Source organism: Hylobates moloch, unplaced genomic scaffold (assembly GCF_009828535.3).
Source record: "Hylobates moloch isolate HMO894 unplaced genomic scaffold, HMol_V3 SCAFFOLD_19, whole genome shotgun sequence".
Taxonomy (NCBI): domain Eukaryota; kingdom Metazoa; phylum Chordata; class Mammalia; order Primates; family Hylobatidae; genus Hylobates; species Hylobates moloch.
In genome coordinates, this window is record NW_026652294.1 from 13,913,453 (window position 1) to 13,926,129 (window position 12,677).

At 55.5% G+C, this 12,677-nt stretch overlaps 1 protein-coding gene across 1 annotated transcript in view; it reads left to right on the plus strand.

The window, feature by feature from the left end:
- NPTXR (neuronal pentraxin receptor) overlaps positions 1–12,328 on the plus strand; it is a 41,335-nt gene extending 29,007 nt beyond the window's left edge. The window contains exons 5-8 of the mRNA XM_058431902.1: positions 2,284–2,509; positions 4,066–4,313; positions 7,535–7,714; positions 7,964–12,328. Of these exons, the coding sequence (XP_058287885.1) occupies positions 2,284–2,509; positions 4,066–4,313; positions 7,535–7,714; positions 7,964–8,188 (879 nt within the window). The 3' untranslated portion in view covers positions 8,189–12,328. The remainder of the gene's footprint in view (positions 1–2,283; positions 2,510–4,065; positions 4,314–7,534; positions 7,715–7,963) is intronic.
- The last annotated feature ends 349 nt before the right edge of the window (positions 12,329–12,677 follow it).

Here is a 12,677-nt window from a genome sequence, read left to right on the forward strand (position 1 = left end):
TGTCTGTTGTCCCATCTTACAGCCTGGAATGGAGAGGTTGATCCTCAGCCCCTCCCCACTGCCAGCAGAAGAGAGGGGTTGCTGAGTGTGAGTGGCATCAGACCCCCAGCCCTGTGAAGCAACCTCACCTTTCCCATGGGAGCCAAGGGACAGGTGGGACAGAGAGGGAATAGGGCTTCTGGAGAAGCCGCCTGGCAGATGCCAAGAGAGGCTGCAAGGCAAGTGATGCAGAGGGGGCGGGCGAGCCAGACTGCTAGGCTCAGATCCCAGTTCTGCTCCTGCTCCTGGTGTGATCTTGGTTAACTCACCCCAGTTTTCCTGCCCCTGAAATGAGGACACTGGCATGTTAAGTGGATTCAGAGAGGGAATGTTTGCAAGGTGTCTGCTAAGGCTTAGCCGGCAGCAAGAGCGTCCCATTCAGTCTTCCCACCTACCCCATGCACCCAAAACCATGCCCCCGGCACCCACTGTGGGCCAGGCTCTGGGCACTTCCCTTACACACCATCATTTAATGCTGACCAGCCCTGGAAGCTGAGCATTCCAAGTCCCCGTCTTATAGAAGGGGAAAAATGATCCCAGAGTGTTAGCCCACCTGCCCCTACTCTCACCAGGCAGTGGCAGAGCCGAAGCCTGGTTCCTGCAACTCCTCAAAATGAGGTCACATTGCTGTCCACACTGGCAGCTCCCAAGTCTCGGGCACTGAGCATGGCAGTGGTCCTTTGCCCCCAACACTCTGACACAGGGGACGCACTTCTCCCCTTGTCCCATGGCTAGAAAACAGGCTCAGAGAAGTTAAGGAGGAGTGCACAGCTCAGAAGGAACATGTGGCCCTCAGTCACAGCAGCCGCCAGCAGTGTCCAGTGTCACCCAGCAAATGACTGACAAGGCCATTGGCTGGGCCAGTGAGGCTGGGCAAGGGATTCTACACTTGTCCCAAGCTGCAAGGCCATCCCCTCGAAGCTTAGGAAACCGAGGAAAGGTGGGGTTCTTGGTTTTCTGTTTTACCTCCAGCCACAACTTCAGCATCTGGGGCAGTGCCTAGCACAGTGGGGATGCCCTCTGAATGTTTGCTCAGTGACTGAATCACAGAATGCAATGAGTTCGTGTCTGGGGCCTAAGCCTGGGAGCAAGGAACTGACTGAGCAAAAGCTTCCCAGGCCCCTGGGGAGTTCGCAAGCATCAGGCCTGGTAGCGGGGACCATGGAGGAGGGGGAAACCAGGAGGATGGCGGAGGATGGTGAAGGTTTAATTTAGCTCCTAGCAGCTCATTGAATTATTAATCTCCTACTGACATTTCTGTGACATGTCTGCCACAGACTGTCCCCTCGAAGAGTCTGGACCTGCGGCCTCACCTGCCTTCCTCCACCCCAGAGGGGCCTTCTTCCAGCAGGAGAGGGGGAAGGAAACCCTCCCAGCTCCTGCCCCAGTTCTGCTGCCCTTGGGGTCTTAAGATAAGACAGGCATGTGGTGGGGAACGCTAACACTTAGACCTCATCCTGGGCTGGATGGGGGATGTCAGAGCCTACCCCGGAACACTCTGCCCTAAACAGCAATTGCAATAAGCAGGCTCTGTTTATTGATATTTAATCCTTAGTCCTCCCCACAACTCTCCAAATAGGTGCAGCTCTCTTTTGAGTAAACAAGTTCAGAGAAGTCAAGATGTTTTCTCAGAGTCACATAGCAGATTGGTTACCGAGCTGGTTTTGAACCCTGAGCTGTCTGACTCCAAAGTATGTGATTTTAACCACCTGTCACCCTGGTATGGTCAAGCCACCAGGGTCCTGCTCCAGAAGTCCCTGTTTCACGCCCTGGGTGGGCCCAGTGGCCATACAGAGCCTTTTGCCAAGGACCATTCTAGAGAAGCTTGCTGAGTGAAGGAATGAAGACTAAGATGGTTTGCCCCTTTACCAGCCCATCAGTGTCTAGCCTTGCTGCTATGAAGGACTAGGGCGGGGCACTCAGCCCCGACTGCACCCTGAAACCACCTGGGGGACCTTCACAGCACTCATGGTCAGGCCCCACACCTCCGTGGGCTGAGCTGTCCTTGAGGGCCAGGGCCAACTCTGCCTGCTGCTCACCGTCATGCGCCAGCGTACAGGAATAGAGCCTGCCAGGGACCCAGGATGCATCTGTTGCCTGCTGTTGACATTGTCATTCCCATTTTGCATATTGGGGAAGCTGAGGCTCCCCTGGGGTCACTGAGCAGGGGCGGTAGGCATCTGAGTGTTCCAAGCCTTTCCTTCCTCCCCTCAGTTGATTTCTGTTTCTCTGCCCTGTGAACAGCAGGAGCTTCCAGCCCGTGTGAACCTCTCAGCTGCCCCAGCCCCAGTCTCCGCTGTGCCCACCGGCCTGCACTCCAAGATGGACCAGCTGGAGGGGCAGCTGCTGGCCCAGGTGCTGGCACTGGAGAAGGAGCGTGCGGCCCTCAGCCACAGCAGCCGCCGGCAGAGGCAGGAAGTGGAAAAGGAGTTGGACGTCCTGCAGGGTCGTGTGGCTGAGCTGGAGCACGGTGGGTCCTGGGTCCTGCAGAGGGCATTGGAGGGGTCCTCCAGGTGACAGAGCCACTCAAAAAATGTATCCATGCTCCCCAGAGGCTAACATGGTCAGACAGGAGGGTGGGGAGGAGGCTGTGGAACACACAGTGGAGAGAATCATTGGGGGATGTTATTATCATTATCAACATTATTAACGGGTCTCATTTTCTGGCACTTACTGTGTCCTGGGAGTGGGCTAAGTACTTGATACATCAGCTGATTTAATCTTCACGGTTTTCACAGATGGGAAAACCGAAGGTCAGAGAAGTCAAGTGACATGCTCAAGGTCACACAGACAAAAGTGGTAGGTCTAGACCTCAAACAAGGTCTGACTCCACAGCCATACATTTAGCCACCCACAAAATAGCATTTTCAATTAATTGGTCAGGATTTTGTTTAACACCTGTGCCTGGCACTGCCAAGGGGTCAGAGGAACATAATGGGCAGGGTACAGGTATGAGCATAAGGAGACCTGGCTCCTGGTTGCATATCTGTCTCTGGCTTGCTCTGTGACCTCAGAAGGTCACTTCCTTCCCCAGGCCTCAGTTTTCCTCATCTGAGAAATGGGGATTTAGGACTCATGAGCTCTCAAGGACCTTTCAGCTTTGAAATCTTGTGAAGACCACCCTTAAGAGGCTTACAGACGAGTTGGGGAGAACAGGGGAGATGATGAGCAGTTAGCTGGGACCAACTTACATGAGGAACAGGGCTTCAGGAGAAGAAAATCCAGGGCCAGGCATGGTGGTTCATGCCTGTTATCCCAACACTTTGGGAGGTTGAGGTGGGCGGATCACCTGAGATCAGGAGTTCAAGGCCAGCCTGGCCATCATGGCAAAACCCCATTTCTACTAAAAATGCAAAAATTAGCTGGGTGTGGTGGTGCATGCCTATAATCCCAGCTACTCAGGAGGCTGAGACAGGAGAATTGCTTGAGCCTGGGAGGTGGAGGTCACAGTGAGCTGAGATTGTACCACTGCACTCCAGCCTGGGCAACAGAGGGAAACTCTGTCTCAAAAAAAAAAAGAAAGAAAAAGAAAAGAAAGAAAATCCAAGCTGCTTCCTGGAGGAGGCAGGCCTCAAGCTACTTCTTGAAAACAGAGGTGGGGAGCAAATTTCAGAATGGAGGGGCCATTGCAGGGGCACAGCTGCAGGGGAGGGACAGGTCTGGTGCCTCAGGGCCAGCATCCTGGCTGGAGCACAGGGACAGAAGCAACCTCCAGCCCTCCTCAGCCCTGCCTCTGGCCCGTCTACCCCAGGTCTCCCAAGGGGTCAGGAACAAGTTTAATTTGTTGAAGGTCACGTGGCTGGGAAGTGGGGGAGGCGAGATTTGGTCTCAGGACATCTGAGGTCCAGACCCCCTGCACTTTAATCATGCCTCTCAACACAGAGGTAGAGCAGAGAGGGCCCTGAAGGCACTGGGCATGCAGCAGGTGCCTGGGAGCTGTTAGCCTTCTTTCTGAAGTGTGCCCTGTCCACCCCACCCTTTTCGGTGTCCACCGACCTCCACCATGTCTGCCTTGCCCACCCTCAGGGTCCTCAGCCTACAGTCCCCCAGACGCCTTCAAGATCAGCATCCCCATCCGTAACAACTACATGTACGCCCGCGTGCGGAAGGCGCTGCCCGAGCTCTACGCATTCACTGCCTGCATGTGGCTGCGGTCCAGGTCCAGCGGCACCGGCCAGGGCACCCCCTTCTCCTACTCGGTGCCGGGGCAGGCCAACGAGATTGTACTGCTAGAGGCGGGCCATGAGCCCATGGAGCTGCTGATCAACGACAAGGTGGGCAGGGCTGGCGGGGAGGGCTGGCTGGGGGACAGCCACCCTTCCAGAAGTGCCCACTCCACACTGGGCTTTTTCATTCTCCTGCTTATTCTCCTGCTCTGCATATTCAGCACACATTAAATACCTACTGTGTGCCAGGCTGGGCTCTGGGAATATAAAGACAAGCCAGACATGGGGCTGCCAGAAGAGAGGCTGTGTCTAATAGAGGCTCTAAGTGTTGTTCCATTTTACAGAGGAGGCAAGTGAAGCTCTTGGAGATCCAGTGACTTCCCCAGTGACCCAGCTATGGGACAGGGCTGAGGTGTCTGCCCCCAGGGCCTGCTCATCTTCCTGGACTTAAAGAGAAGAGAGGTGGCCGGGTGCAGTGGCTCATGCCTTAATCCCGCTGAGGCGGGCGGATCACGAGGTCAGGAGATTGAGACCATTCTGGCTAACACGGTGAAACCCCGTCTCTACTAAAAATACAAAAAGATTAGCCGGGCATGGTGGCGGGCGCCTGTAGTCCCAGCTACTCAGGAGGCTGAGGCAGAAGAATGGCCAGAACCCAGGAGGCATAGCTTGCAGTGAGCCAAGATCGCGCCACTGTACTCCAGTCTGGGCAACAGAGCAAGACTCAGTCTCAAAAAAAAAAAAAAAAAAGAGAGGGAGAGAGAGAGAGAGAGAAGGGAGGTGCACAGACCTACCTGGGGATGGAGGAAGGAAGGGAGTGCTCGTGGCCTCCTCGTTCCTTCTACTTCCCTGGAGCCAGCCCCTCGGGCCCTCCCCACTATGGAGAGTAGAAAGGTGTTGTTCTCAGGCTCTGGGACCCAAATGCTGGTTTGAGTCTTGGTTCTGCATCTTCACCACTGTGTGACCTCAGACTAGTCATCTACCTGCCCTGTGCCTGAGTTTCCTTATCTCTAAAGCAGGAATGATAAGAACTCTTGCCTGTTAGGGTTATAGTGAGAAGTGGCTTAAATGCATGTAGGGGGCTTTGAGCAGAGCCTAGCATTTAGCAGACATCAATAACTGTGAGCTATTTTTATTATACTGGTCACTGTGCTAATAAGCAGTTTACTCACATTATTACCCTTGACCTTCCCAACAGCACTGGGAAGTAGGTACCCTCATTATCCCCATTTTGCAGATGGAGAAACTGAGGCTCAGAGAGGGAAAATAATGCACCCTGGCCACACAGCTGCTGGGGTGTGATGTGATTCAGGGTCTTGGGCTCCAGAAACCACCTCTTAACCCCTCCCCTATTCTGCCCTTGGGCCACCCATCTTCCTCATGCCCAGACCTCCCTCCCTGATGCCCCTCCTTCAGCCTGGCTGGAAGGCAGGACAAGGACAAGGCAGGGAGAATGATGTGGCAGGAGCACGGTGATTGAGGGAAGAGGAAGGGGAGCATCTCATCACTGTCATCCACTCCTAAAGCTCTTCCCCCGCCTGCCACTTTGTTTTGGGCCTTGCAGGCATGGTGGTCTATTGAGAACCCCCTGGAAATGCAGATACCACATGTTGTACCCACCTGTGACCAGCTCACAACACATAAAGCCACTAGGAGTGATTGACACCCATCAGAACCCAGCTTAGCAGAAGGTGCATTTCATGGCATTCTGGAGGGGGAGGAGGAGGAGGAGGGAGGAGATGAGTCCAGGGACCAGTGACTTTCCCTTGTGGCCCAATAAACCCTACGACCACCGGGCTGGCTGGACTACATCTAGATCCTGCTGCCTTGTGCCCTTCATCACCCCCTGGCTGCTGTCCTTGGCCTGGCCCAAGTTCAGCACTCAGTTCGCATTAGAAGGAATTCAGCACCCTGGACAGGGCATCGGGCAGCCCTGTTCTGGGACGCTCTAGAGTCCTTTTGAGAGCCAACCTCATAGACTGCTCACTGTTCCCTTTTTATTCCAGCCTCTAAGCCTTTACTCCTACTGTGCCCACCACTTGGTTTGCCTAGCAATGGAATGGTGGATCCATTGTCCTTCCGGACGGGTTTCGACGTGGCTTCTGTTCCCATATCCCCTCTACCTCTGGGCCTCGCAGCCTCTGTACCTCCCATATGCCCTCCGTTATTTTGTCTTATAGCATTGCCCCCGAAGTCCTTCCCTTCCTGCAGACTCAGCTCATTTAAGGCGAGGACCAGCTCCACATCCCCAGCGTCCACAACAAGGCCAGGCACCACGTCCGCCTCAGAGAGTGTTACATTAAATTGTGATCTCAGGCCAGGCGAGGTGGCTCATGCCTGTAATCCCAGCACTCTGAGAGGCTGAGGCAGATGGACCACCTGAGGTCAGGAGTTCAAGACCAGGCTGGCCAATATGGTGAAATCCTGTTTCTACTAAAAATACAAAAAAAAAAATTAGCTGGGCATGGTGGTGCATGCCTGTAATCCCAGCTACTTGGGAGGCTGAGGGAGAATTGCTTGAACCAGGAGACGGAGTTTGCAGTGAGCTGAGATCACACCACTGCACTCCATCCTGGGCAACAGAGTGAAATTCCATCTCAAAAAAACAATGTGATCTCAGAAAACTCATCAGACGAGGGAGCCCTTTGGGAGCACCAAATCCACAGACAGCAAGCACCTTTCATCTTACAGGCCAGCTCTAACCCATCAGCAGTGGCTTCCCAGAGCACCGTGCTGAGGGATCTGAGCTAAATCGAGGCTCATGATTGATTGGCTCTGTCTGCCCTGGGTGGAGGAAGAGGCAGCAGCTGTAGATTTGCCATCCCTTGTCTGACCTCACTTTACAGATAAGGAAACTGAGGCCCAGGGAGGAAGGAACAACCTCTCCAGATCACACAGGGGTTGGTGGCAGAGCCAGGGCCAGATGCTGGAGCCTGGCGTCTGAGTCCAAGGCTCATTCTATCCCTGCCAGTACTTCTTTGAGCCCCAGCTGTGTGCTGAGTGCTGTGTGAGGTGTTCAGGGGAAGTTGGGATTATGAGACATCCCTCTCTCCCCAAGTGACCTTAATAGGCCTGTTGGAGAGTGAGTGAACTACCTTGTGACAACTGAAAACCAAAACCAGAGAGTCCCTTGTGATCTGGTTTGGTCTTTGAGGAAAGAGGAGAGAGGAGTCAGGGAAAGACACTGGGCAGGAGGATGGAGAGGGTCAGTTCTGTGGTCGGGCCCTGGAAGGATGGACATGGGTCTCCCCAGCCCCACCCCACTGCCTCAGCCATGGGCCTTGGGCCTTGGGGCACCTCTGACCTGGGGTTGGGGGACCTGTGTCCAGGTGGCCCAGCTGCCTCTGAGCCTGAAGGACAATGGCTGGCACCACATCTGCATCGCCTGGACCACAAGGGATGGCCTATGGTCTGCCTATCAGGACGGGGAGCTGCAGGGCTCCGGTGAGAACCTGGCTGCCTGGCACCCCATCAAGCCTCATGGGATCCTTATCTTGGGCCAGGAGCAGGTAAGGCTCAGGCTGGTATTGGGGCTGGACCTCCTCATTGTGCAGATGGGCAGACTGAGGGCCAGAGAGATCAGACACCTGCCCAAGGAACTAGAATCTTGAAGGTGGGGCTAGAGCCTTGGGGGCAGGGCTTCAGTGGGGATGAAGGTGGGGCTTCCTCGGGGACAAGAGCCTGACTGAGCCAGCCTGCCTGTCTTTTCTGCTCCCTCACTCCATGCCTCTCCTTTCTCTGCTGCTGTCTTGGCCCAGGATACCCTGGGCGGCCGGTTTGACGCCACCCAGGCCTTTGTCGGTGACATTGCCCAGTTTAACCTGTGGGACCACGCCCTGACACCAGCCCAGGTCCTGGGCATTGCCAACTGCACTGCGCCACTGCTGGGCAACGTCCTTCCATGGGAAGACAAGTTGGTGGAGACCTTTGGGGGCGCAACAAAGGCTGCCTTCGATGTCTGCAAGGGGAGGGCCAAGGCATGAGGGGCCACCTCATCCAGGGCCCCTCCCTTGCCTGCCACTTTGGGGACTTGAGGTGGGTCATATTCCCTCCTCAGCCTGCCCACGCACTGGCCTTCCCTCCTGCCCCACTCCTGGCTGTGCCTCCCGTTTCCCCTCACCTGTACCCACACCTCCAGAATGCCCCGCCCTGCGAGTGTGTCCCCTGTCCCCACCCAAGTGAGGAGGAGCGTCTCAAGTGAACAGTGGGAACCTGCCCGCCTGGCACTGCACTGGAGTTGTCTCTTACCCCACCCCTCCCTGCCCATCAATTGCATCTGATTTCACTAATTTTGACAGCACCCCCAGTAGGGTAGGGTTGTGTATGAGGGGGACTCCACTATCTCAGTGGTGGGGGTGGCCGCCTGCCCCCTTGTCCCCCACGCAACAGGCCCAGTGGCTTCCCCTTCAGGGCCACAACAGGCTGTAGAAGAGGATGACAAGGACATCAGAGGTTAGACTTACCCTCCTCCCTCTTTCCACCAGCTGCCAGTCAAGGGCAGTGGGATCTCGATGGAGCCTCCCCACCCCGCCCATGCCTCCCTCTTCCTCCTCTTTCCTCCTCTCTTTGTGTGTAGTGGTTTGAATGTTGGTTCCATGCCTGGCCCAGCCCCACCTCAGTCTCCAGGACATTCCTTTCCCAGCTCCAGCCTGGAGGGAAGGGGCAAAGACCCCAGGAGGCCAAAAGGCTGCAGTCACCCCTTGTGCTCACCCATAGTGATAGCCACTGGTATAGTCATCCCTCTCCCTCCATGCCAAGGACAGGACCTGGGCCACTTCAGCCTGGGCTGGGAGCAGCCCTAAGGTAGAGGCCTCATGGCCCAGGAGACCCCGCCTCTGGCAGAGCCACATTACCTACGCTGTGCATGGTCCTGGGGCAGGAAGGAAGAAGCTGAGAGGGTGGGGAGAAGCATGAAGCAGTGGGCAGAGCACTGGGTGAGAAGGAGAAGACCGTGGTTCCTAGCCAGCCCTGCTAATGTGCTGTGTGGCCTTCTATAAGTCCCTGCCCTCTCTGGGCCTGGCCTTCCTCATTGGTGAGCTGAGGTCCTCGCTTTGGTCATTTGCTCTCCAGATTGGGTGTGAGCTTCTCTATGATTCCAGGTGGATATGTGGGGAAAGCCCTGGTGACCCTGGGCTTAGCAGGGGTAGATCCCAGGACTCGGCAGTAGATGGGATGAAGCCAGTCATGGGTTAGGGTCAGCAGAGACTCAGAGTCCAGGGCAAGGTTCAAGGCAGACCTACCTCATGCATGTACTAACCCTCTGGATCACCCCGGCCTGGCACCCTTGCCTGTCTGAGAGTGTCTCAAAGGGCTGATGGCGTCCTGGTCCCCTTGAGTCATCACCAGCTTCCCCAAGAGAGTGTCAGAATCTTAAGAGCTGAGAGGCCGGGCACGGTGGCTCATGCCTCTAATCCCAACACTTTGGGAGTGCCTCTGAGACAGGCAGATCACTTGAGGTCAGGAGTTCGAGGTCAGCCTGGCCAACATGGTGAAACCCCATCTTCACTAAAAATACAAAACTTAGCCAGTTAGGTGGTGCACGCCTGTAGTCCTAGCTACTCGGGAGGCTGAGGCAGAAGAATCTCTTGAACTGAGGAGGTGGAGGTTGCAGTGAGCAGAGATCACGCCATTGCACTCCAGCCTGGGCAACAGAGCAAGACTCTGTCTCAAAAAAATAATAATAATCTTAAAGATGAGAAAAGCCACCCCATCTGGCACCACATCTGCATCTTGTTTGTGAGAAATGGGGAAGAGTTCAGGGAGGACACGTGACCTGCACCGGATCACAGAGCACGATGGGGCAGAGCCAGGACTAGAGCTCAGGGCATCTGACTCCCTCTTCAGTGTTCTTCCCCTTCCATGTTGCCTGCCCCTGAAGGCCTTTGAGTTCAGTCTACACCTAAGCAGGTAGACATCCAAGAGGTCAGATGCTGTCCAACATGACACCTGAACATCTCCCTTTATGCAACACCCAAACATCTTGGCGTCCCCACCCCAGGAAGTGCAGGGAGGAGGTTATGATCCCTGGGCGCTTCGGCAGAATGGAGAGCTGAGGCGTCCCTCCCCTGCTAGTCACCTACCAGGTGTCTGAGCAGCTGCATGCTCCCTGGCTCAAGTGGGCACTGTACCTTTTGCCTGCCTTTTTGTTCCCTATCTCCACTCCCTGAGGCCACTTAGCCTGAGACATGATGCAAGAGCTGCAGGCCGGGGGGCTCAGTCTCATGGAAGCTCCTCCAAGACGCATTGCCTCCGGCGCCCAGATCCTTCTTTCCATTTCGAGAACATAAATAGATTGCCCAGCCCCTCCAGTACAATCCCACCGGAAGAAAAGGTGATGGCGGGCTTCAGCCAGACCTGCTGAGACCTAGGTTGCCACGGTAACAGCCAATGACATCAACCCAAGTGCTGGGTCAAGTGTCTCATCATAATGGCACTGTTGCTGGGGTGACGGCAGAATTCAGAACTTCAATTTCAGCGAAGCCGAGCTTGATGTGTTTCTGTTATTGTTTTGAAGAAGGTAGCTCTTGTGAAGGACTTGGGAGAAGGATGGGGTCTTAGGAAGGAGGTGACAGCACTTGCGTGGTCACTTGAGCCCACCCACACGCACAACCCCAAGTCCTTTATGCTTTGTCACAGTGAAGATGAGACCTCTGACGTCCAAGCCTTGTTCTCGTGCCGCATCACCCACTCAGCCTTCCAAAGGGAACAGGAACAAATTTCCCCAGCACCACTGTTTGGGTCCCACTTTTCCTATCTTCTGCTGCCCCTGAGCACATCCAAGCAGACAGGGAAAGAGGAGTCAGACATGGCCCAGTCACATCCTGAGCTGCTCCTGGCTGATAACCACGATGGAGCCCGTGTTTGTCGTGCCGTCCAGCACTGCACTGAGTGTGGCACAGGCACCGTCCTGTTGATCTTCACAACACAGTTCTAAGTTAGGACGTTCTTGGCTCCGTTAGACAGGTGAGGAAACTGGGGCACAGAGAGGTGCTGTCATCTGCCTGGTGTCAATCAGCTAGCAAGTGGAGCCCAGATTTCAAACCAAAGGGGGTTATGTCCAGGGGCCGAGTTCCCACTCACCTGTGTAGAGTGCCATCTGGGCACCATTGCTCCAGATGTGTTCCGACCCCTTTCCCCAGCCCACAGGGCTTGAAGTGAAGGAACAGAGGCAGGGGGTGGGCCAGCCCCAGAGCCAGGGTCCCCTTGGTGAAGCCATGCCAGGGGGCTCAGCTGCTTCAGGGAATGTGTCCCTCCCACCATGGGCCAGAGCTTCAGCCCTTCTCTAGCTCAGCTAGAGTTCACAGGAGAGCTGAAAAAGAAAAGGAAGCTGAGCATTTCCCAAGAGTCCTGGGCAGGGAAGGGGAGGGAAATTGCTGCTCCTCCATCTCTTGCTTGGGGCCAAGCCCTGCACCAGGTGCTTCCCAGCTGTTATCTGCCAGATCTTCCCATCTTGTGGCACGTGGTGCCCCCACCAACATCCCAAGGGGACCGATACCCTTGCCACCACTTTGCATCACCTGGGACCACAGATTTGGGCAGGAAGGGCTCTGAGAGGAGGCCAAAGTCCTCGTTTTACAGATGAGGAAGCTGAAGCCCGGGGAGGGGAGCAACCCTCAAGGCCACCCAGCTGGACACGGGAGACTTGAGCCCAGCCTTCTGACTGCGTTCAGCCCTCTCTGGGACACAGCAGCCTCTCCCCAGCACTGAGTGCCCCCTCCTTTGTGTGTCCCAGCACCCTTGGCCTGAGTAAACTTGGAAAGGGGCTCCCTCCCAGAGAAGGGATTACTCTCTTCACCCCTTTATTCCAGCTGCCTGCCACCCCAGACCCCCACCTCCCACCCTGACCCCCGACCCCTGGGTGGGGAAGGGGCTCACATGGGCCCAGGCTGAGTGTGAGTGAGCATGTCAAGTTGTCTGACACTGTGACATTAGTGCACCCTACTGACAACCCCTCCCCAGCCTTGCCCCTTTCTCCTCTCCCTGTTTTGTACATAAATTGACATGAGCTGCAACATGTGTGCGTGTGCGTGCGTGCGTGTGTGTATGTGTGTGTAATCTGTGTCATGGTTTTGTTACCTTTTTGTTTTTGTAAACTTGAATGTTCAAAATAAACATGCTGTTTACTCTGAGGCTCTTCTTTGCAGGGATGGGGCTGCCCTGGGTGGTGCTGTGCAGGAAGGAGGGGGCTGCTTTGGACAGGGCCACAGGGAAGGGCAGAGGAGACGCCTGATCCTGGACTGCCCCAGGGCCACACACGCCCCTAAATATGCCCCCCAGCTGACAAGTTCTCCCTGTTCCAGGCTTAGACACACCCCATTTCCCAGGATTTGTGCAGGAAGGATGTAAAGAACCCAAGTCCCACATGGAACGTGTCCCAGTTCTGATAACTGGGCTTTGGCCTCATTCCCAATACCCCGTCCACATCTCGTGCTCTAGTTCTGGGATCCGGGTCCCTGACTTGTTTCCTGGGAC